Source organism: Ceratotherium simum, chromosome 31 (assembly GCF_057802395.1).
Source record: "Ceratotherium simum simum isolate JZ-2026a chromosome 31, ASM5780239v1, whole genome shotgun sequence".
Classification (NCBI taxonomy): Eukaryota; Metazoa; Chordata; class Mammalia; order Perissodactyla; family Rhinocerotidae; genus Ceratotherium; species Ceratotherium simum.
The window spans coordinates 20175210-20200849 of record NC_141930.1 but is presented as its reverse complement, the minus strand read 5'-3'; the positions used below and the strand labels follow the sequence as shown (position 1 = coordinate 20200849).

The 25640-nt window shown below is 37.2% G+C and overlaps 1 protein-coding gene across 1 annotated transcript in view; it reads left to right on the top strand.

Annotated features, from left to right (window-relative positions):
• Nucleotides 1-588: 588 nt before the first annotated feature.
• Nucleotides 589-25640, top strand: part of DNAJC5B (DnaJ heat shock protein family (Hsp40) member C5 beta) — a 57356-nt gene continuing 32304 nt past the window's right edge. Inside the window, exon 1 of the mRNA XM_014791561.2 lies at nt 589-707. Coding sequence (XP_014647047.2) covers nt 589-707 — 119 coding nt within the window. The remainder of the gene's footprint in view (nt 708-25640) is intronic.

Sequence of the window (25640 nt, the reverse complement as noted above, 5' to 3'; positions counted from 1 at the left end):
CCGTACTAGTAATATCTACATAATATGTCTGAATCTGTTTGGTTTGAATATCTCAGAATATCATTGTTATTTCCCTGAAATATTCATTCCCAAGTACCTGGAAGCCACATTCAGTTTAAGGAAGAGTAGGTACAGTGATTTAAGAGAAATCCACGATGGATTAGCCTGGTTTGGAGGTGCTCAGTGAACCACTACTGATGTTTAATTGAGAGAGTACATGATGCTAAGGAATCTTGTTGACAGTGATCAAAATCTAGCTAAAACATGCTCAAAAGAAAAGAATGTGTGTAAATTTGTGTATGGGGAGGAATTTTATTGGCTCAATCCAAGGAAGGGTTGATTGACAAACTGTGAGAGGGGAAGAGTTGCAAGCACACCCAGAAACAACTGGAACCAGGAGGCTGAACCCCACTGGGGTTCTCTCTCCCTCTCCTGCTGCTGCTCCTCTTCTGTGGGTTAGTTTCAATCTCTCATTTCAGGCCAGCCAACAATACTCAAATTTTAGATTTTACAGGTTTCACCATCTGAGACATTGTATGCATAACCTTCATGGCTATTTCCCCCCCTTTGGTTTTGCAGCTTGAGAAAATGGCGTGTAACATACCTAACCAAAGACAGCGGACTATGTCGACATGTGGAGAAGCTCTATATGAAATTCTTGGTCTGCAGAAGGGAGCGTCAAATGAAGAAATTAGGAAAACCTACAGGTACAGAGGAAGCTCAGTGATGACATTTTCTGTACTACTAGTGATAGTTATTTTGTGATTGGCCTCCAATTAAAGACATAAGCTTCCTGCTAAGATCAGATAATCGGAGTTTTGGAACTTGTGGTCCCTGTTCTACAATATCAGCAGTTAGGAATAGACAGGCATGATATTGATTTTATGAAAGAACTCTCTGATGATGCTGGGCCTTAGGAAAAGGGCAGCCTGTGGTCTAAGCCTGCAGTGTCAGAGAGAGAGAGAAAGAGAGAGATCACTGTGAATAACCAGGAGTTGTGATTTAACCCATATGATATAGCATCACCAAATCTCGTAGAGAGATTTTTAAAAAAAATAAACGGGGGCTTGTCACAATTGCTGTATTGTATGTTATACTTTTTAAGTCTTTAGTTTTGAGCTTTCATATCTGATCTAGTTCCAAGATAGCTATTTTCAGGAAAAATTTAAATACCCTTTTCTTTAAAGCTCCAAGGAATCTTTTTTTAAAAGGATCAAGTATAAAAATAATTTATTTATTGTAGAAAATTTGGAAATTACTAAAAATGAGGACAAGAACATTTATCCGTAATTCTACCTCTAGTGATAATTACCACTGATATTTTTTCTTCTATTTTTTTTGTCTAGATTAAACATTTTAAAATAAAATTGGATACATCTATATTCTCTACCTTTCTTTTTAACAAGGTCCTATCATGAAAATATCTCGGTGTTAAATATTCGGATTTTTAATGCCTCTAGCCTATGGCTATTCTGTAATTTAATTACTTTATGAGCCATTTTTTAACATGTAAGTTCTTTTAATTTTTCCCTATACTTAATAACTTTGTGTGTAAATCATGAGGCATATTTCTACTTATTTCCTTATTTTTTGAGGAGTAAAGAGGAAAATGAATCAAAATATAGATGAAAGGTTCAGATTTTAATCAGTCACTTCTTGATTTGGCCTTGAATTCGATTTTTAAAACTTATGGCTTTTTGTGGGGTTTTTTTATGTAAGTTTAGAATGTTTAAGTAGGCAAATTTGATAGTCATTTCCTTTATGGCTTTTGTTTTATCTGTCATGGTTTAAAAGCCTCTCCTGATAACAATATTATAAAAATATTAACCCATGTCTTCTTTTGGTACATTTATGATTTTGCTTTTATAGTAAATCTTCGATCTATTTGGAGTTACTTTGATATGAGGAGTGAAAGGAGGATTCCAGATTTATTTTTTCTCAAATCACTAACCCATCAAAATTTACTGAATTCTCCATTTTTACCTACCCATACAAAATTTTTTGGCTTCAGACTAGAACCCTCATCATGTAATAAACTGTGGGACCTAAAATGCCTTCAAGAAGCATGTGTGGAAGAATAAAGGACAGTGGTGAAATTGTCATTTGGATCCAAATAGTTCTGTGAAAATGGTAGAGTTTGATCAAAGTCAATACCAATCTTCTAGTTTATATTTCACTTAAGGTACTGGGGAGAAAGCAAGTCTTTGCTGTTTTCTTGGCCCTAGAGCTATCCAAGAGTGTGCCTGGGAGCTGCCCAGCACGCTGTGGGTGGACGTTCTTGGCTGAAGGTCACTAAACTTGAATCTTGAGGCTTTGGGCTGAGACACTGTGCTGGGGGTGGGTGGTGGGAATCAAAAGTAATTGCATTGTAAGCTTAATACCTACAAAGATGCTTCCCAAAATAAGGGGAAAAAATGATATCTAAATAACTTGTAAGTTTTAAAAGCCACTTTACTTTACAAATATGACTTTTAATTGCCTTTATTAATTTTGTAAGCTAAAATTTCAGGTCATATCCTAATTAAAGCACTAATTATGTGAGTTGTTTGCAAGTTTAATAATTACAACATGAAGTCTTTTCATGTAATCAGTGTATTGCTATTAATTTTGTTTTAATATCATACAAATATTATTTTTTCAGCTGATTAGGGTACTAGTATGCTGCCAAAAGCATCTACTTCTATCTAAATTACACATTTGTATTCTGCAAGTTGTTCAAAATGTATGAGCAGGCTGAAAATCCACTGAGAATATTATTCTTATATTCAGGGATCTGGATCAAAGCAGTCACAATATAGTGAAATTAAAAGTCGGTGAAATTTAATAAAATTACCAACTGTTGAATCCATACGCCACTTGACCTATGTTGTAATCCTTGGTTGTGCTCTTGAAAACAAGGCTGATTTAGAAGACATCTTTCTTCTTTTATATTTTATTTTTAATTTTGAATAGATAATATATTCAGCTCATTAAAATGAGAAGATACAAACAGGTATACAAAAAAAGTCTCCCTCCTACCTCATATCCCCCAGGTTCTTCCTCAGGGAAAGCAATTCCTTGTATACCCTTCTAGAGAGATATTATGCCTATATAAACATATATAGAGACCTTCTAGTATGGGCAAGATGGTGTAGGCTTCTCTTTCCATGTTCCTCCCTGCTAAGCATGACTAAAGCTTGGAAATAACACAAGAGACAACTAAAACAGAACCCTGAAAGACCAAAAGAGGGAATGAATTGGTTAGGGACCACAGGACCAAAGAAACAACACAGTAGCAGGGCACCCAAGAGAAGGTAACCCAGGCCTGGCCTTTCCCAACACCCACTCTAGCAATGGAAGGCAGCCAGGTAGCCTATTCTTCCTCCAAATTGAGTAGGAGTCCTGCTAAAAACTCTAGGCAAGCCCAACAGAAACAGCAAAGGGGCCCAACCGGATGTTCCCCTAACAATAGCTGGTCAGAGGACTTTCCCACCAGCCTGAGACTCCCCTCTCCCACCCAGAGACCTCACTTGACAGTGGACATTAACAAGAGGGATTCTGCTGCAACAAACATCCAGCCCAGGAGGTGCTTTTTGTCCTCACAGCCTGGAGATTCCCTTCCCCCACCTAAAGGCACCGGGCAACCCAGCCTGGGAAAGCTCCTTTCACTTTCTCAGCTGGTACCAACAAACACCAGTGGGGGCTCCAGAGGCAAGAGACAAACCAAACAGACCAAAATAGCCCCATAGAGGCCCTGAAAATTAGATTGTGATTGGAACCACAGCCCACAAAAGTAGGCTAGGACCCAAACAGAGTGACTGCCTGTTAAAATAAAAAATTCAAAAAGGGCCCAGAGTCTCCTAATGTAACGGCCAAATTGTCCAGATTAAAATCACTCATTGTACAAAGAACCAAGAAAATCACAATTTGCACGAGGAAAGATAATCCTCTGACTCCCACATTGAGATAACCAGATGATGGATTATCTGATAAGTATTTTAAAGTAACCATCATAAAAAAGATTCAACAAGCAATTATAATTTCTCTTTAAACAAGTGAAAGAAATAGAAATTTCAACAAAGAAATAGAAGTTATAAAAAAGAACCAAAAGAAAATTATAGAACCAAAAAATAACAGAAATAATACAACTAACTGGATAAGCTCAGTAGTAGAGATGACGGAGGATAGAACCAGCGAAGCTGAAGACAGATCAATAGAATTTACCCAATCTGAACAACGGAGAGAAGATAAACTGAAAACAACCAAGCCTCAGGAACCTGTGAGACCATAACAAAAGATCCAACATTTATAGGATTGGAGTCCTAAAGGGGGAGGAGGAAGAGAGTAGGACTGAAAGAGTATTCAATGAAATAATGACTGAAAATTCCCCAAACTTGGCAAGACATGTAAACCTACAGATCAAGAAGCTGAGTGAATCCCCAAATAGGATAAATCTAAAGAAATCCATGCTAAGACACATCATAATTAAACTTCTGAAAACTGAAAACAAAGAAAATGTCTTGAAAGCAGACCAAGAAACACTACATTACCTATATGGGAATACCAATTCAAATGACAGCAGATTTCTCATCTTGAAACAACAGAGGCCAGAAAGAAGTGACACAACGGTTTTCAAGTGCTAAAAGAAAAGAACTGTCAACTGTGAATTCTATATCTGATGAAACTATACTTCAGGAATTAAGAGGAAATAAAGATATTATCAGATGAAAAATAACTAAAAGGATTCATCACTAGCAGATCTTCTTTTAAAGAATGACTAAAGGACATTCTTCAAAAAAAGGGAAATGATAGGGAAAGGAATCTTGGATCATCAGGAAGGAAGAAAGAACAATGAAGAATGCAGAAATTTGGGTAAATACAATGGACTATCCTTCTTCTCATGAGTTTCCTAAATTATATATGATGATTGGTATAAAAATTATCATCTAATACTCAAGATAATGATATTTAAAAGTGGGAAAGATAATGGGAACTAACCGGGAGTAAGGTTTCTGCACTTCACTCAAATGGTGAAACGTTGATGTCAGTAGATTGTGATAAGTCCTATATACATATACCCAACCACTAAGAAGACTATACAGAGTAATATACTCCAAAAAACTACAAGTAAATCAAGATGGAATTTTTTTAAGTGTTCAAATAACCCACAGGAAGATAAGAAAAGGGAAATGGGGGAATGAGAAACAGAAGAAACAAACAGAAAACAAATAAAATGATAGACTTATGCCCTTACATATTAATAATTATATTAAATGTAAGTAGTCTCAGAATATGATATATTTTTCCTTTCTTGTTATGCAAATGGCATTGCACTATCACTTCTATCCTATACTTTGCATTCTTCTCTTAGCAATATATCTAGGAGATCATTCTAAAGAATGATCAGTTCATAAAAAGTTTCATTCTTTTCACACTGTTGTGTAGTATTCCAGGACATAGAAGTCCCATGATTTAATCAGTTCCCTGTTAGATATTTAGATTGTTTTCCATCAAAGCTGCCTTTCTAAACCAACTCAGAGTTTCTCAGAGAGGGAAACCCCGAGGTCCCAGAAAGGTAAATAGAGATGGGAAGAGGGACACTATCTTGGTTCCTATCCACTTTCCAGTTTTTGCTAAGTCCCAATTCCAAATTCCTGAAGCAAGAATCTAACGGATCCAGCTGGATCAGATGCTCACCCAAGTCTAGCTGGCTCTGACTAGGGATCTGGAATCACAAACCCCCACTACCACTTAGCAAGTACTGTGGGATCCAACTCTACAGGAAGGAAAAGGGACAATGTTCTCTAAGAGGGGATACCAAGTTGGGAAGGAAATTATTAGCATCTCTAGTTCTTTATTCCTTTAGATAATTACCATAAATAGCAGCCTTACAGACCTATCTCAGTCTCTTCCTATGTCTATTTATAAATTTTTTTCATAGAATCTTTCTGTGAATAAAGCATCTTTTTTCCTACATCATTGTTTTTCCTACATTAGTACAACCATACTTCATTAGTCAGCCGATAAATTGGAATCCCCAGCTACCTCAAAGCCCAGCTGGGAAGAATGACAAGGGGAAGGTTTCTACTGTGTCAATCTATCATGTACTGAAGCTCTTGCCTCATTGAGATTTTGTAAAGAGAAATGAGATCATTTTTTAAAACTGTGTGGAGCCCTTTGTGGAAAAGCACAATGAAATACCAGGTACTGTTGTGAATGGACAGATATCCTCATCACCCTTAGAAGTCTAAAATTATCCTGCCATTTGGTGTTACTGTTCAAAAACCTTTTATCTAGCATAAGGTGAGCTTTTGCTCCATGTCAACAGGGCCATATCGTAGAGTGAGACTCATCCAGGCCTTCATTATGGAATAAATCTGTCTTTGGTATTACAGAGCATAATCATCCCAAGGAGTTTAAGTCTAAGCCTCATTTAATCTAATTTGCTCATTGCTAGGTCATGTCACTTAATCCTACCAGTGTTTGCATGAGATGAGCAAATATTTTTTCCTATTCTCCCATAGCCTAAAAGTCTTTACTCCTCCTTTCCATGCTGTCTGAAGGAGACTCCAATTTGAGTTAATCTTTTAAAGTTCAGATATACCTGGAATGGCTAAAAAGTTACCCATATTTCACATGTTTGTGTAACTTTAAGCTCTCATGTTTTCCCCTCTTACCTAAGCAGTCTCTTTGAGCCAACAGGAATTTTGAGTTAGGAAGCTGGTGAGGGAGGATAGGAGGAGAGAGACACCAGAGAATGGTGAGACAATTGGGGAGATGACAGGCTGTTGAAATGAGAGATTCGAAGATTGTTCTCACATAACCCCCAATATCAGGCTTTGGCGCCTTTTAAATGACTCAAGAACTTAGGTTCCCTCCAAAGTCTCCACCACCCACGTCCTTCTAGGAGTCTCCCCTGGGAAAGTCTCCTAAGACCCAGGAGCCAGTTCATTCCCATGTAGTAGCATTGCTCCACCAATGCAAGTTTCCACCCTGTCGTTGATATCTGCTTTTCCATCCACTCAGTGGGCATGTCCACAGCCACTGCTAGGCACAATTCTAGGCATGCTAGGCTCTGCTGCTGCAGCTCCACTGGTTCTCAGCTGGGTATAGCTGCTCTGCTGCTATTCTGTGCCATCTTACCAGGCCTGGCAGGCGTAGCAGGTTGTCCTTGCTAAGTACTCGATGCCCAAGTCGTCTGATCACTCCTCTAGGCCAAGAAGCTGCCTCTGCTATTTATTTTGAGACTTGAGGGAGTCGCCAATGCCTGCTGGGCTGTGCCACTGGGAGGCTGGATGTAGGGAATGGTCCCTCCTTTTTGTGATACCCTCTGTTAGAGGCCCCAGTGAGTGTCAAAGTTTGGTGGAAAAGCTCCTTCCATCTTTTCTTATAGATCTCTTTTTCTACAGGACCCAGACATGTGCTCAGGGGTGAGCCAGAGACTAGCAGTAATGATGCTATATTTAGAATCTCCATCCTCTCTGACAGATAAAGCTTTGCTCCCAGATCAAGCTCATCATGCCTAGCTCTTTCTTCCCTAAGATGCATTCTTTTCCAGAAGACCCTGGAGTTTCCATACCACCCCCAGATAGGCTTCTGTCAAGCTGCCCTACCAGTTTGTCAAATTTACCCAGCTGTGGCTATGCCAGCAGGGTATACTGTTTGAATTCCTTTCTGGAAGGCTCTTTGGCCCTGGGGGACTTCTGGGAGGCTGTAGCCACCAGGCTTCCAATCATGCCCAGATGTGCTCAAACTCCCAGGCCTGAATGGTAGGCTGTGATGGCTCAGGAGGCATCCCTATCATAGCCCGACAACAAGGCTACCTGAATCCATGTTCTCCTTAGTAACTTGAATGAAGTAAATATAGTTTGCCATTTTACTGCTGCTTAGTACACACTTTAGGTGTGTGATTAGATTTTTCTTTTCTTGATACCGACTGGCACATAAAAACACTTCACTCCAAAATCAAATGGTTGATCTGTACCTTATACTGCTACCCAATTAAAGCATAAGTCAGGGAGGCTGATCAGAGCACTTAGCAACCACTCGTATGACTAGCTCTCACAGTCTTAATGGCTTTATGGAAGCAAGTCTTGTTCATTATTCAACAAGTATTTATTGAGCACCTACTAGGTGTTGAGCACTGTTTTAGGAACTGAGAAAATAGCATCGAAAAAAACAGAGAAAATCCCTGTACTCTGGAAGGCTACATTCTGGGGTAGGGGAGGGGGGAGGCTTAACAATAAATAAATGAGAAAACAGGCAGTCCATCAGATGTTGGTAAGTGCTGTGGAGAAAAGCAAGGCAGGTAGGAGGGTAGGGAATGTAATAACATCCAGAGGGTGCTGGAAGTTATTCTCTTTGGGTGTTCCACACAGATTTAACACTAAAATCCCTCGGTTGCAGTGAAGTCTAAGTATAAAGTAGCAGGTAAGAGTGCAGAGTATAAAGTCAGAAACACCCAGACCCAAACCCCTTCTCTTAGCTTCATTTTCTTCATAAGTAAAATGCAGATAATGATACTGACGTCGGAGGGTTGCTGAGGATTAAATGAGATGACACATGTAAAGTGTTCAGCCAAGGTCTGGCACATGGGTACTAGGTGCATCGGGATACATCAGGAGTCAGAGAAACAGCCCTGTGGAGCAGCATTCTTCAAATTTTGCTGAGGCATGGGCACAAGGAGACTCTCCAAGAAATGTGTATGTGTGAGAGTGAGTATGTATGGGAGTATTTAGATTCTGTGACATTTAAATTCTACTGAATACATTTAAAATAGTGTTATGTTTTATTTCAACATGCCAATGTTTGTAATACACTGAAAATTACACCTTTGCATCTGTTCACTCTTAACATAAAAAAATTTTAGATACCAAATTAAGAACGTGGAGAGTACAACTTCTCAAAATTATTTTAAGGGACATCTAAGCCAAAACTTAGAATCTAATTGAGGGAGAGAAGAAACCCAAACATCACACCCCAAAGGACTACAAGGGGCCATTTAGGTGGGTTGGGGGGTGACCTGTGGGGGGCCTTCCTTGAGGCCCTCTATGTGCTCCATGGTCCCTTGTGCTGTCCCATAAGAGCATCAAGTCCTCACAGGTTGTAATCCCTCTTTTCTTTTCCGCCCCTCCCACTCCATCAATTCCCTGAGGGCAGGCACTGTGCTTCTTCTTTTTTTTTTTTTTCCCCCATTGCACTTCCAGCTCTAGCACCATGCTAATATTTACCAAATGCAAGAATGAATTGGTCAGCAAATAGATTTTGCCTGTGGGTTTTCCCTTTGATTATATTCTCAGCTTCTTCAGGATCATTTCTCAAATGTTTGGTCACCTAGCTGAATGGGGAGTCATTTGCTAACCAGTAAATAGAGAGGGGCCCATCAGCAAGGAAAGATCATAGTTTGAGTTTGGAACATGGCGCATTTTGTATAGTTGTGGGACCTTCACGTTAGAAGTAGCTAGGGGATAAGGAAGGGAAAACTCTGTAGAAAATAGAGCCAGTTATGCAATTTAGAGAACGTGAGTCTTGAGTATTCAAAATCTCATACGTAACTTAAATGTTAGTTTATTTATTTACACTGATGTGTACATTTTTGAAGTTAGGTAGAAACAAGATTAATGATGCCCAAAAGGAGGCTGACTGGTTTCCCAAGTGTTCTAGGTACAAGAGCCTAACAAAATGCTGGCCTACTGCATGAGAAATCAGATAAAGATCTAGCTCTTAGCTCTTCAGAGAACCACAAAATCAGAGTGAACCAGTTTTGTACATCAGCACCTGGGTCTTTGTGCCTTATTTGTTGTTAGTGCCATCAGGTCCATTCCAACTCCTAGCACCCTGTGTACAGCAGAGTGGAACCCTGCCAGATCTTTTTGCACCATCCTCTCCCCTTACTGCCAATACGTTGTCTGTATGAGACAATGCTCTGCTGCTATTCATAGGATTTTCACAGCCAATTTTTCAGGAAGTGGGTGGCCAGTTCCTTCTTCCCAGCCAATTTTAGTCTGGAAGCTTCACTGAAACCTGCCCTCCATGGGTGATCCTGCTGGTGGCATAGCTTTCAGCATCACAGTAACACGCAGTCACCACAGTATGACAAACAACAGACAGGAGGTGTGGTTCCCTGACTGGGAAATGAACCTGGGCTGTGGTGGTGAGAACACAGAATCTTAACCACTAGACCACAAGGACTGGCTCTGTACCTTGTGGATGAGCTTAATTTCTCCTTGTTGACAAGGCACCAAATATCCTGGTTCACAAGCCAGCAGGGACTCAATCGATTCTCCTATTTCATTCAATTTTACATGGAACTTTCTGGAAATCATCTTCCATCTCTGAAGAGGTGAGTTGCCTCAGAGTAGATCAAAGTGAGGCAAATGCTGTTTTCACAAGGAGCAGGAAAGAGTGTCATTTCCATAGTGATCTGTGGCAACCCCGATCTGTGGTGCTTTTACCCATCTTTATTAGCAATTACAGGTCATAACAGAGGCTGCTTATGAATAAAGTGTAAATGTCAGGGGAATGCATAGCTAATAGAAGAATTGTAAATATTTACAAGGCAAAGTGATGATTCAAGCTCACAAGATAAATTGAAATTAATCTCTATCAAGCACTAATTTGCTTCCTGAATTCTAAAACCTTCCACTAAAAAGAAGAGTATATGAGGCTATGTCACAGTTATCTACCAGGTTAGCGGCATAACCTCCCTTCTCCCGTGCAAATCTTCCACTTGATCCTCTTAGTTCTTCATGCAGCTTCAACTTCAGTCTTTCCTGGACACTAGAATCATTATGATCAATGACTTTTTTTTTTCACTCGTTCACTCAATATATGTTTAGTATTGGATGCTTATTTATATTATACTGTGGGAGATGAATATACATATCTATCTCTATCTATGTCTATCGATATCTATTTATATTTATATATAAATATATCTATATATATTTTATAGATATATTTTATATATTTTATATAATAATATATATATTATTAAAAATAAATATATATTTATATATAAATTTATATATAAATGGTACATCTATATCTGTACCATTTAAAGAGCTTACCTTATGAAGACTTAGATTTAGTAAAGTTTAAAAGATACATACTGAAAGACAAGCAAAACATGGGAGACTGTGGTGAGTGGAATACACTAACTTGACCATAGGATTCATGTTAATCATTTAAATGAAAGTGAATGCTTCATTCCATCATTCACTCCTGTCCCAGGCACTATGCTGGATTCTGGGGATATAATTACAAGCAAACCATGGTCACTGATCTCATGTAACTTGAGGTCTAGTGGAGGAAACAGAAATTAATCAAATGATGACAAAAATGAGTATATAATTACCAATGAGATAAAGTGCTCTGGAGGAGAAAGTATGGTTCCATGAGAGTATATAACAAAGACAACTGATCTGGACTAGAGATTAGAGAGCTCTTTCCCCAAGAAAGTGAATGCAGTTTTAATTTTATTACAGTTTACGCTAAATCATATTGAAGGTAATCAAAGAAAAGCCAGAAGAACAAGTCCAAGAACCCCAATGAGTGATTAAGAATAAGAATAATAAAAATAACCAACATATATGGAATGCTTACTATGTGCCAGGCACTATGCTTAGTGATTTGTATTCATTACTCTATTTAATTCTCACATCTCTGTATTGTAGGTATTATTATTATCTTCATTTTACACTTGAGGAAACTGAGGCTTAGAAAGGTAGGTTAAGCAGCTGTCCAAAGTCACACAGCAGTAAGTGGTGGAGTTAATACTGGCACTTGGGTTGCCATACTCCAGAGCCCACTGCTCTTAACCATTATATCTCTAATTTTAGAACAGCTACCATGAGTCCACAGGATTCAAAGAGCAGAATCTGAGTGATGGGCCATCCTGGAGGATGGAGCAAAGGTCAATGTCTGAGAAGGAGGCTGGGGATGAAATTCAGGTTTCTTAGGCCCAAGTTGGGATTTAAAGACAGAAGAACTAGGGAGAGGCATCCAAAATGAGCATAGAGCTTTAAGTTCCAGACAGTGTGGGGAAGTGGGTCCACCATCAGCACACCCAGGAGACGAGTACACATCCCAGCTAATATCACGTCTGTCGTTGCACTGGGTAGAAGTAGCTTTTTGTATTTACTAGAAAGATTCTATACATCTGATAGCTGAAAGAGCAAGATGTGCAAAGATGTCATAGGTCCTAAGGTAATGTAATGTACCTCTTTGTGGCAATACTAACTGTTAAGTTCAACTAGACTAGTTCTTAAGTCATCTGTTGATAAAATAAAATCATGGTATCATTCAGCTTATGTTACCTGCTACATACCCTGCACCTATAGCTATATTGATGGACTAGGTGCTTAATAAATAATTTGTGAACAAATGCATGTATAAAAGCATGAATGAATAAAGCAGTGAGAAAAGGCAATGATTGTCTTCCTAGGTGCTTTAGCAATGGGCATCAAGCCAAATAATCTAATACAGTAATTGAAAGAAATTATGTAAATATAAATTTAAAAGCAAGAGTATGAAGGTACAACACTATCTGATCTCATTGAAAATTATTACATCTATTACGTACCAATATGTTTCTTAAGTCTGCTTTATGTCTATCAGTATTCTTGAAACAAAGCATAAATAATTTAAGTATACTTTCAAAGGGATATGTTTTCTATAAACTTTAACACATTTTACTGAAATTGGTATAGATATTAAAAGCAATGATAGGTGATGATGTTAGTGAAAATGGTGGGGTAAGGAAGTCTAAAAGTCTGTTCCTCCATAAAAGCAACTAAAAATCTAAAAACAACTGTCAGAATCAACCTTTTCGGAATCTGAAAACTAGCCAAAAGCTTGTGGCAATTGGAGTGCAGTCATTTTTTTTTTTAAAGTTAGATCTTGTTAACAACAGTGAACTTCATGGCATTTTAAGTTGCCCTAGTCCTATACCTACTTCTCAGCTCAGTGGTAACCTTGAAAATAACTTCCTTCATTCCCAGTACCAGTACCATTACTGGTATCAGAGGGAGCAGAAAAGATCTCATTTGCAAATAATTGTCATTGGTTGATCTGTCTGATGGCTCCCTGGAAGATCTGCTCAAAAGACTTGTTTTATCTCACCTAAATAAAAATTTATCCAGTGCTAAAGCTTCTATGAAAGGAACGGGAGCATTTGTTGAAAACATTTATAGGCAAATGTTTTAGTCATTGCTGTCTGAGGTAAGGGATAACAGCTGGGGCAACAGTAGATTCACTAAAAAAATTTGGGAGGAAAGGCTGGGGAATGAGATTCTTTGGGGAAGAAGGGCTTTGACATATTCCTGGAAATCGAGAAGCTATTCACATGCCCAGTGCTATGTGCATGCTCAGAAAAGACTTGAGAAAGCCCTAAGTTCTCACTTCTAGCTGACCTTGAAGAGCTGTGCAAGCAGGAAATGAAGGCTAAGGCAGAATTGTAAACTGCCAGACTGAGTGTTGAAGATGTGCCCTAACACACACACAGAACCCATCTGCAAGGACCAGGAGATTTTTGGTTCCAGGTATGTATGAAAATCTCTGTCTAATCCTTAGCTTGCTTTTAAGCTAATGGAACAGAGACTTTAGTGGCCACACATGACTATGAATACTGACTTTACAAAATTAGTTCAGAAAAGTCACTAAACAAATGACAGTTACATCAGGCAGCAACTAAAAACCATGGGGAAAGGGGAGAATCTGATTTGTAGAGTTGCCAAATTATAACATTCAAAATGTCCAGTTTTAAAAAAATGAGGCAGGGGCCGGCCCCGTGGCTTAGAAGTTAAGTGCGCACGCTCCGCTACTGGCGGCCAGGGTTCGGATCCCAGGTGCGCACTGATGCACCGCTTCTCCAGCCATGCTGAGGCCTCGTCCCACATACAGCAACTAGAAGGATGTGCAACTATGACATACAACTATATACTGGGGCTTTGGGGAAAAAAAAAGTAGGAGGAGGATTGGCAATAAATGTTAGCTCAGAGCCAGTCTTCCTCAGCAAAAAAAGAGGAGGATTAGCATGGATGTTAGCTCAGGGCTGATCTTCCTCACAAAAAAAAAAAAAAATGAGGCATGCAAAGAAACAAGAAAGTAAGCCCTGTATGGAGGGAAAAAATCAATAGAAACTGTTCCTGAGGAAGCTCCAAATTTGGACATACTAGACAAAGACTTTAAATAAGCTAAATATGTTCTAAGCCTAAAGGAAACCATGTCTAAAGAACTAAAAGAGAGGATGTAAATGATGTCTCACCAAATAGGGTATATGAATTAAAAAGTAGAAATTATATAAAGGAACCAAAATAGAGATTCTGGAGTTGAAAAGTACAATAACTGAAAGGAAAATTTCACTAGAGGGGCTCAATAGGAGATTTGAGCACACAGAAGGAAGAATCAGTAGAATTGAAAATAAGCCAATTAAGATTATACAGTCTGAGTAACAGAGAGATTAAAAAAGAAGAAAAATGAACAGAGTCTGAGAGACCTGCAAACACCACCATGCATATCAACATATACATAATAGGAGTCCCAGAGGAGAGGGGAAAGAGAGAGAAAGGGGTAGAAAGAATATTTAAAGAAATAATGGCTGAAACTTCCCAAATTTGATGAAAAATATTAATCTACACCTCCAAGAAGTTCCATGAACTCCAAGTAGCATAAATTCAAGAAAATCCTCACTGAGACACATCATAATCAACTGTTCAAAGCCAACGAATATATTGAAAGCAGCAAGAGAGAAGCAACTCATCATGTATAAGGGATCCTCAATAAGATTACAGCTGATTTCTCATTAGAAACCATGAGGCCAGAAGGCAGTAAGATGATATACTTAAAGTGCTGAATAAATATGTCAATCAAGAATTCTATATTTAGCAAAACTATCCTTCAAAAATGAAGGAGAAATCAAGACATTTTTAGATAAATAAATAACAGAGTCATTAGCAGACCTTCTCAATAAGAAATGCTAAAAGGAGTCCTTCAGGCTGAAATGAAAACACACTAGACAGACAGTAACTTGAATCTGCATGAAGAATTAGAGAACAGCAGTAAAAGTAACTTCATAAGTAAATATAAAACAATTAATGTATTAATTCTGTTTATTTGTAACTCCTCTTTTTTCTTATCTGATTTAAAAGACAACTGCATAAAGCAATAATTATAAATCTATGTTGATGTTGAACACACACGATGTATAAGGATGTAATTTGTGACAATAGCAGCATAAATGGGGAGGTGGAACTATATAGAAGCAAAATTTTTATATACTTTTGACAGTAAATTATATTAATCTGAACTAGACTAAGAAGTTAATTGTAATACCAAGGGCAACCATAAAAAAAATCCTTCAAAAATATATAGTAAAAGAAATGATAAGGGAATTATAACATCACAAAAAAGGCAGTAATGAGTAATGGAGGAATTGAGGAACAAAAAAGATATAAGACATAAGAATACAAATAGCAAAATGGCAGAGGTCCTTCGTTATCAGTAATTACCCTAAATACAAATGGATTAAACTCTCACACTAAAAGGCAGATATTGGTAAATGGATTTAAAAGAAAATCAACTATGTGCTGTCTACAAAAAAAAAAAAAAAACCTCACTTTAGATTCAAAGACAAATAGGATGAAAGTAAAAGGATAGAAAAAGATATTTTATGGAAACAGTAACCTAAAGAGAGCTGGAGTGGCTATACTAGTATCAGACAAAATAGACTTTAAGGCAAAGTTACCAGAGACAAAGAAGGGCATTTTATAATGAAAAAAAGGCCAATCTTTCAAGAAGATATAGCAATTAGAAACATATATGTGCCTAACAACAGAACCCCAAAATAATGCAGCAAAAACTGATGGAATTGACAAGAGAAATAGATGATTCAACAATACTAACTGAAAACTTCAATGCCTCACTTTTAACAGTGAATAGAACAACTAGACAGAAGATGAGCAAGGAAACAGAAGGTTTTTGCAACACTATAAACCAACTAGAACTAATGGACATCTGTAGAACTTACTACCCAATAACACAAGTGCATATGGAATATTCTCTGTGTTAGACCATATGTTAGACCACAAAACAAGTATCAATAAATTCAGAAACACTGAAATCATACAAAATATGTGCTCTAGTCACAATGGAATGAAATTTGAAATCAATAAATAGAGAGAAATGTGGAAAATTCAGAAACCTGTAGAAATTAAACAACACACTCCTAAGTAATCAATGGGTCAAAGAAGAAATCACAAGGGAAATTGGAAAATACTTAGAGATCAATGAAAGCAAAAATACAACATATCAAAACTTATGGGGTGCAGTGAAAACAATGTTCAGAAGGGAATTTAAAATGGCAAAAGCCTACATTAAAAAAGGAAGAAAGATCTCAAATTAATAGTCTAAACTTCCACCTTAAGAAACTAGAAAAAGAAAAGCAAACTAGACCAAAAGCAAGAGAAATAAAAGGAATAGTAAATATCTGAGTGGAAATAAATGAAATTGAGAATAGAAAAATAATACAGAAAATCCACAAAACCAAAAGTTGATTCTTTGAAGGATATCAACAAGATTGTCAAACCTTTAGCTAGACTGACTAAGAAAAAGAGAAAGCTCAAATTACTAAAATAATAAATAAAAGCAGGGACATCACAACTGACCTTACAGAAAAAAGAATTATAAAAGAATACTACAAACATTTATTTACGCAAAAAATTAGACAACCTAGATAAAGTGGAAAAAATCTTAGAAACACACCAACTACCAAAATTGACTTGATTAACACTAATCCTTCTCAAACTATTCCAAAAAAAGTAGAGGAGGGGACACTCCCTAACTCTTTCTATGAGGTCAAATTTACCCTGATATCAAAGTCAGACAAAGACACCATAAGAAAATAAAACTACAGAACAATAGATCTTATGAATATAGATGCAAAAATCCTCAAAATACTAGCAAACTGAATTCAACAACATATTAAAAAGATTATACCCCATGACAAGTAAGATTTATTCCACGAATGCAAGGTTGGTTCAATATATGAACATCCATGTAATACATTATATTATTAGAATAAAGGAAAAAACTGTATATTCATCTTGATAGATGTAGAAAAGGCATTTGACAAAATCCAACACCCTCTTGTGACAAAAATACTCAACAAACTAGCAAGAGAAGAGAACTTCCTCAACTCAATAAAAGGCATCTATGAAAAATCCATATCTATCACCATACTTAAGAGGTAAAGGCTTAAAACATTCCTCATAAGATCTGGAACTAGACAAGGATGTCTACTCTTACTGCTTCCTTCGACATTGTATTGGAAGTTCTACTAGGGCAATTAGGCAAGAATAAGAAAGAGAAAGCATCCAAATTGGAAAGAAATAAAACTCTCTATTCACAGATGACATCATCTTATACATTAAAAAACCTAATTAATACACACACACACGTGATTAGAGTTAATAAATGGATTTAGCAAAGTTTTAGGACTTAAGTTCAATATGCAAAAATCTATACACTAGCACATTCTGAAAATAAAATTAAGAAAACAATTCTATGCATAATAGCATCAAAAAGAATAAAATACTTAGGAATAAATTTAACCAAGGAGGCAAAAGACTTGTTCACTGAAAGCTACAAAACACTGCTGAAAGAAATTAAAGGCCTAAATAAATGGGAAAACATTCCATGTTCACGGATTAAGACTAAGTATTATTAAGATGAATCTATAGATTTGATGCAATCCTATCAAAATTCCAACCACTTTTTTCACAGGATTAGATAAAGTAATCCTAAAATTCATATGGAAATGCAATGCAAAGGACCCCAAATAGCAAAAAAAAAAAAAAAAATTCTTGAAAAAGGTGAACAAAGTTGAAGGTCTCAACACTTCCTGATTTCAAAACTCATTACAAATATATGGTAATCAAAATAGTGTCGTACTGACATAAAGATAGACATATAGAAAAATAGAATAGAATTAAGAGCCCAGAAACTAACCCATACAGCTACAGTCAAGTGAAACTCAACAAGGTTGTCCCAGACCATCCAATGAGAGAGAGAAAAATCATTTCAACAAATGGTGTTGGGACAAGTGGATATCCACATGCAAAAGAGTGAATTTGGACCCCTACCTCACACTGTATACAAAATTAATTCAAAATGGATCAAAGATCTAACTGTAAGAGTTAAAACTATAGAATTCAGAAGGAAACATAGGTGTAAATCTTCATGACCTTGGATTAAGCAATTGTTTCTTAAATATGACGGAAAAGTACAAGCAACAAAAGAAAAAATAGATAAATTGAACTTCATCAAAATTAAAAACTTTTGTGCACCAAAGGACACCATCAGGAAAGTAAAAAGACAACTTACAGAATGGAAGAAAATATTTCCAAATCAAACATCTGATAAGTGTCTAGTATCCAGAACATATAAAGAATACCTACAACTCAGCAACAAAAAGACAACCCAATTGAAAATGGGCAAAGAGTTTGAATAGATATTTTTCCAAAGAAGATATAAAAATGGCTAATAATCACCTGAAAAAAATCATTAGTCATCAGGAAAATGCACATCAAAATCACAATAAGATACCACTTCACTTTTAGTAGGTTGGCTATCATAAAAAAAATGGTGGGAAGGATGTGGAGAAATTGGACCCCTCATACATTTCTTGTGGGAATGTAAAATGCTGCATCAACTGTGAAAAAGTCTAGCAGTTTCTTAAAAAGTTAAAGATACATTACATATTACCCCACAATTCTTCACCTAGGTATATTCTCAAGAGAATTGAAAACATATGTTCACACAAACCTGTCATGAATATTCATATCAGCATTATTCATAATAGCCAAAACACAGAAACAACTCAAATGTCAATTACACTAATGAAAGTGTAAACAAAATATGGTACAGCCATATAATGGTATATTATTCAGCCACAAGAAGAAATGAAGTGCTCTTACTTGTTATGACATGGATAAACCTTGGAAACATGCTAAATAAAAGAAGCCAGACACAAAAGAGCACATATTGTATGATTCCATTCATGTGAAATGTCCATAGAGTAAATCAGTAGAGACAGAAAGTAGATTACTGGTTGCCAGGGAATGGAGATGTGAGGGGATTAGGAGGCAAAGAGTTTCTTTTTAGCATAATGAAAATAATCTGGAATTAAATTGTGATGTTTGCACAACATTGTGAACATACTAAAAACCACTGAATTGTATGCTTCAAAATGGTCAAAATAGATAAAATTTACATAATATAAATAATTGTTTACATTATGTTTATTTTATCTCAATTAAAAAAAACTATCGGAAGTTTATTGGATGAATGTTTGTTTCTGATCATGATCTTAAAATAAATTGAGCATATTACCTAGATTAGAATATTCACTCAATTTAAAAAGCCATTCACATATAAATGCTGTTCAATGAGCATCATTTATCTTTTTATTCCTGAGTAAGGTATAAAGTTCAAAGAATTGTGAATTGTCAGCTAGAGTCAGTATTAGCATTCTGTAGCAGGGGAAACTATAAGATGTCAAAGACTAGACCTAAACAGATACTCCTACTACTCTGTTCGGGTTGGGGAAACAATGGGAGCTCATTGGAGATTTTGCTAGTTCAGTTTAGACAATTCCAGAATCTAGGGAATATGAATGCTTCCCTTGAGCAAAAGACATGATTGTTTTTTCCTCTTCAGGATATCTCAAAAGGGAACTGTGGAGGTAGATAGAAACATCACGCTGTGTTGTTTTGCTAGTTCAGTTATTTATTCATTCATTCCACACAATATTTCATGAGTACTGACTTTGTGGCAGCCTTATGCTAAGCTTGGGGACACAATAAGGAATAAAATATGTCTTCATTTAGGAAGGTATAAAACAGATAATACAGCACAATCCAGATACAAAGATAGAAGAAGTACCACGAGAGAAGACAAGAAGTTCAGGGTAAGTTTTCCCATAGAAGTAGATGCTTTGAGATGGCTATTTGATCATGAGTAAAGATACATAGCTGGCCAAAAAAATGTAGAAGTTAGGGAAAGAATGTAAGGTTAGCAAGGATAGGCGTGCCAGACAGAGGGGATAGACTAATCAAAGATGGGGAGCAAAAGCCATAGAGTCTGTTTGAAAAACTACCAATAATGTGGTCATATCAGAGCACAATATACAAGCTGTGAGTGGAGGACATGAGACACAAGGCAGCCCATGGTGTGATTGTGGGAGTTTTGTAACCATATTGAGAACCCTAGACTTTTGTAGGCAGGTAGATCAATGTGTTTCAGATTTGACTAACATGTCATTGGACCCTACAGAAGAGAAAACAAGTCTTGTGAACTCTCAATATTAGGGTGAAAGAGCTTTATGTTACAAACATAAATCTGAAGATAAATCTTGAATGCAAACATAAAACAAACCAAATTCAACAAAATAAAGAATAAAAATCATATGATCATCTCAATAGATGCAGAAAAAACATGTGACAAAATTCAACATCCATTTATGATAAAAACTCTGAACAAAGTGCATATAGAAGGAATGTACCTCAACATAAAAAAGACCATATATGACAAGCCAACAGCTAACATCATACTCAACAGTGAAAAGCTGAAACCTTTTCTTCTAAAATCGGGAACAAGACAAGGATGAGCACTCTCACCACTTTTATTCGACATAGTATTGGAAGTCCTAGCCAGAGCAATTAGGCAAGAAAAATAAATAGAAGGCATCCAAATTGGAAAGGAAGAAATAAAATCATCATTATTTGCAGATGACATGATTTTATATGTGGAAAACACTAAAGACTCCACCAAAAAACTGTTAGAACTAATAAAAAAATTCAGTAAAGTTGCAGGACACAAAATCAATATACAAAAGTCTGTTGCACTTCTGTACACTAACAATGAAATATCAGAAAGAGAAATTAAGAAAACAATCCCATTTATGATTGCATCAAAAAGAATAAAATACCTAGGAATAGATCTAACCAAAGAGGTGAATGATCTGTACACTGAAAACTATAAGACATTGATGAAAGAAATTGAAAAAGATGCAAATAAATGGAAAGATATTTCATGCTCGTGGATCAGAAGAATTAATATTGTTAAAATGTCCATATTGCCCAAAGCAATCTACGGATTCAATACAATCCCTATCAAAATTCCAATAGCATTTTTCACAGAAATAGAACAAAGAATCCTAAAATTTGGATGAAACCACGAAAGTCCCGAATAGCTAAAGCAATCCTCAGAAAGAAGAACAAATTTCAAACCCTATTATCAAAACAATATGGTATTGCATAAAAACAAACATATAGATCAATTGAACAGAATAGGTAGCCCAGAAATAAACCCACACTTGTATGGTCAATTAATTTATGATGAAGGAGCCAATAATACACAATGGGGAAAAGACAGTGTCTTCAATAAATGATGTTGGGAAAATTGGACAGCCACATGCAAAAGAATGAAAAATCAACTTGAAATGGATTAAAGATTTGAGCATGAGACTTGAAACCATAAAACTCCTAGATGAAAATATAGGCAGGAAGCTCCTTGACATTGGTCTTGGTGATGATTTTTTTGGATTTGACACCATAAGCAAAGGCAACTAAAGCAAAAATAAACAAGCAGGACTACATCAAATTAAAAACCTTCTTCACAGCAAAGGAAACTATCAACAAAATGAAAGAGCAACCTACAAAATGGAAGAAAATATTTTCAAATCATATATTTGATAAGGAGTTAATATTCAAAATATATAAAGAACTCACACAACATAAAGCAAAAAAATAAAGAGTGCAATCAGAAAATGGGCAGAGGATCTGAAGAGACATTTTTCCAAAGAAGAAATACAGATGGTTAACAGATATATGAAAGGGTGCTCAACATCACTAATCATTAGGGAAATTCAAATTAAAACCACAACGAGATATCACCTCACAGCTGCTAGAATGGCTATTATCAAAAAGACAAAAAATAAGAAGTGTTGGTGAGGATGTGGAGAAAAGGGAACTCTTTGTGCACTGTTGGTGGGAAAGTAAATTGGTGCAGCTACCACGAAAACAGTATGAAGGTTCCTCAAAAAATTGAAAATAGAACTACTATATGATCCAGGAAGCTCACTTCTGGGTATTTCTCTGAAGGAAATGAAAACACTAACTTGAAAGGATATCTGCACCTCCATGTTCATTGCATCATTATTTACAATAGCCAAGATATGGAAACAACCTAAGTGTCCATCAGTGGATGAATGGATACAGAAAATGTGGTATATATACAATGGAATATTATTCAGCCACATAAAAAGAAGGAAAACTTGCCATTTGTGACAACATGGATGGACCTTGAGGGCATTATGCTAAGTCAAATAAGTCAGACAGAGAAAGACAAATACCATATGATCTCACTTATATGTGAAATCTAAAAAACAAAGCTGAACTCATAGATACAGAGAACAGACTGGTGGTTGCCAGAGGCAGAGGTGGGGTGGTGGAAAATGGGTGAAGGTGGTCAATGGATAAAAACTTCCACTTTCAAAATAAATAAGTCCTGGGGAAAAAATAAAAAAGAGAAAAACAAAAGAAACAGGTTATATACGTTTTTATAGAGATCAAATTGCCATAACATGGTGTTGTGTGTGTATAATGCTTTGCCATAAATATTGCTTGGTGTGTTTAACTATTTATCATAGGGAAAAAATCAAATAATTAATAGTATAACAGCATTCCAACAAAGCTTTTAAAAAATATTAAATAGGTATAAAGCTAGCAATTCAGGAACACATTTAAAAAAAAAACCAAAAAACTCATATTCTATCTACAGTAGTCAAACTCATAGAAATAAAGTAGAATTGTGATTTCCAGGGGGTGAGAGGAGGAGGAAATGGAAGTAGTCCAATAGACATAGAGTACAGTTTTGCAAGATAAAACAGTTCTAGAGATCTGTTGCACAATAATGTGAATACAGTTAATGCTATTCAAGTGTACACTTAAAAATGGTTAAGATGGTAAATTTTATGTTGTGTTTTTTACCACAAGAAAGAAAGAAAGAAAGAGAGACACAGAGAGAGAAAGAGAGAGAGTGGGAGGGAGGGAGGGGGGGAGAAAGGAAGGTAGGAAGGAAGGACGGAAGGAAAGGAGAGGAGAGGAAAGGAAAGGATCGTGTTCCAAATAGAATAACAGCAAAAATTCAAAACCACTGGTTCGCAGCCTTTGGTGCACAACCAAATCCACTGTGGAGCTTTTGCAGACACGCAGATGCCCCAGACCTACAGAATTAGAACCTCCAAGAGCAGAGCCATGACATATGAGTTTTTAAAAACAACACCCTTTCACAGATGATTCTTAGCACCAGTTGTTGAAAACCACTGATTTAACTGGTGGGCAGAGGAGAAATGGTAAGCATAGATGACCATAGTAACACAGTCAGATTGTCTACTCTGTTCTTGGTCCTTTTATGAGAAGGTTCCCTCCTCTGGTTTGTAGCAAGTAAATAAAACCCTGTTTCTGATGTGTCCACTCTGCTCTCAAGTTCTTGTTCATGGCTTCCCTCTTCTTTGTCTGTCCTATCCTTACTTGAGGTTTGAAACTCACTTGCTTTTGGTGCACTGGTCACTTTGGATAAGACATACTCCTTCTGCCAACCTTGGCCCCAAGGGACTCACATATGTCTGCATTACCTTGCCTAGCCTCCTAGCCAGGCTAGGGCAAGAATCAGGAGGACATCCCAGAAGCCAAGGGAAAAGAAGGGCTGGTCAACAAGCCTTGCAGAAAGGTCAAACAGAACGAGGGCTGAAAATAGGCTGTTGGATGTTTCCGTTAGGATGTCATGGAATGGAGAGCAAGTTCAGTAGAGAACTAGAAGTAGAAGTCAGATTACACCGGGTTGAAGAGTGAATGGACATTGAGGATGCAACATTTTTGTGTAAACTATGCTTTGAAGAAGTGTTTGGGGAAGGGAAGGAGGAGATAATAACACTCTAATAATTTGAAAGGGAGGCCAGGACAAAAAATATTTTCCCTTTTTAAAAAATGACGGGTGTGTTTGCTTGCTGAGGAGAAGGAGCTAGTGGAGACGTTATTGAAGATACTGGAGTTGGGGGTAGGAGCTAGGATTCAGGAAGGTAGATAGATTCTAGAACACATTGACAAGAGGAGATTCTTAAAGAGGAGTAAAGGAAGTGAAGTAGTGGGTAGCCAGAGTCATCTCTTTGGGGGTATGACAGGAAATAAGGATGTTTAAGGAAATGAATGAGTTGGTTTGAGTAGCACTCATGTGCATGACCACGAGGTTCAGAGTCAGTGAGACTGACAGTCTGGACGAACAGGTCCTGGTATGTTTAAAAAATGGGTTTAGGGCAAAAATGGGTTTAAGGAGAATAAGAAAGTGAGTGCTTAACACAAAGATGTATCAGGGGGTTACGCTATATGTTTTTGCACTGAGGACTAGAGACACTGGGAGCTCTACCAGAGCTACCTGCCAGGCCTGCCACTGGTAATTGCCAGAAGCTGCTTGTAGCTTTGACATGATTCACCATCATGAGAGTTTGAGCCCGGGGGGCAGCAGGAGGAAGGCCTACAGCGAGCAAGTGCCTGCTGAAGGCTTTGACTAGCACCAGTGGTGGGAGCTGCTGTTGGAAGTAGGAGACAAGGTTTGTATAGCCATTTCTCCTACATCCCAGTCTTATTCTCCCTTGATGTTCAGAGTTCAGTGGAGACTGTTGGCTTTGAAAAAAGAAGAATGTGGGGCCGGCCCGGTGGCGCAAGCGGTTGGGTGTGCGCACTCCACTGCGGCTGCCCGGGGTTCGCTGGTTCGGATCCCTGGTGCGCACCGATGCACTGCTTGTCAAGGCATGCTGTGGCGGTGTCCCGTATAGAGCGGAGAAAGATGGGCACAGATGTTGGCCCAGGGCCAGTCTTCCTCAGCAAAAAAAAGAGGAGGATTGGCAGATGTTAGCACAGGGCTGATCTTCTCACAAAAAAAAAAAAAACAAAAAGAAGAATGGAAAATTTTCCCCAGGAAATGTAATAAGGTTAGAGGCCCAAAAGCTTTTGTTGGGAACCTGAGCTAGATACAGAGATCTTGACTTGTATGCAGCTCTCAGATTCTGGGTGAGCTGTGGGCGTAGGGGGAACAGGATTAAAATATAGCACACAAAGATCTTAGTGGCCTGCTGAAGGCTGTCAGTGGCCTGCTGGTGTCAGAACTTCAGGTCCTCAGTCCCAAAAGTAGTACTTTTATGATTGGTGTAGACAAATACTTCTAATATTGGACACATTTTATCTACTGTGTTTGCACAAATATTCTAGTCTAATCTACCTCATTAGGGAGGGTCAAGAACCGGCTCTTAAAATTAGCCATAGAAAAGAATTGTAGTGACCAGAAAACTATTTAAAACAAAGCTTTATGAATTGGCATTTGAACTTTTCAAACGTTGAGGTATTTTTAACTCTCATATTAAAAAATACTCAAGCATGATGCCTCATAAGTCATTATTACACATTCTCTTAAAAATTGGTGAAGATTATTTGCCAAGGCATCGTTGAAGTACAGTGGTATCACTGTCTCGACTGCCAGCAGAGGTCACCACTGACTCTTGATGTGGTTCCATATGAGGGAAAAGACCAGTTCTCTGAAACGGATCA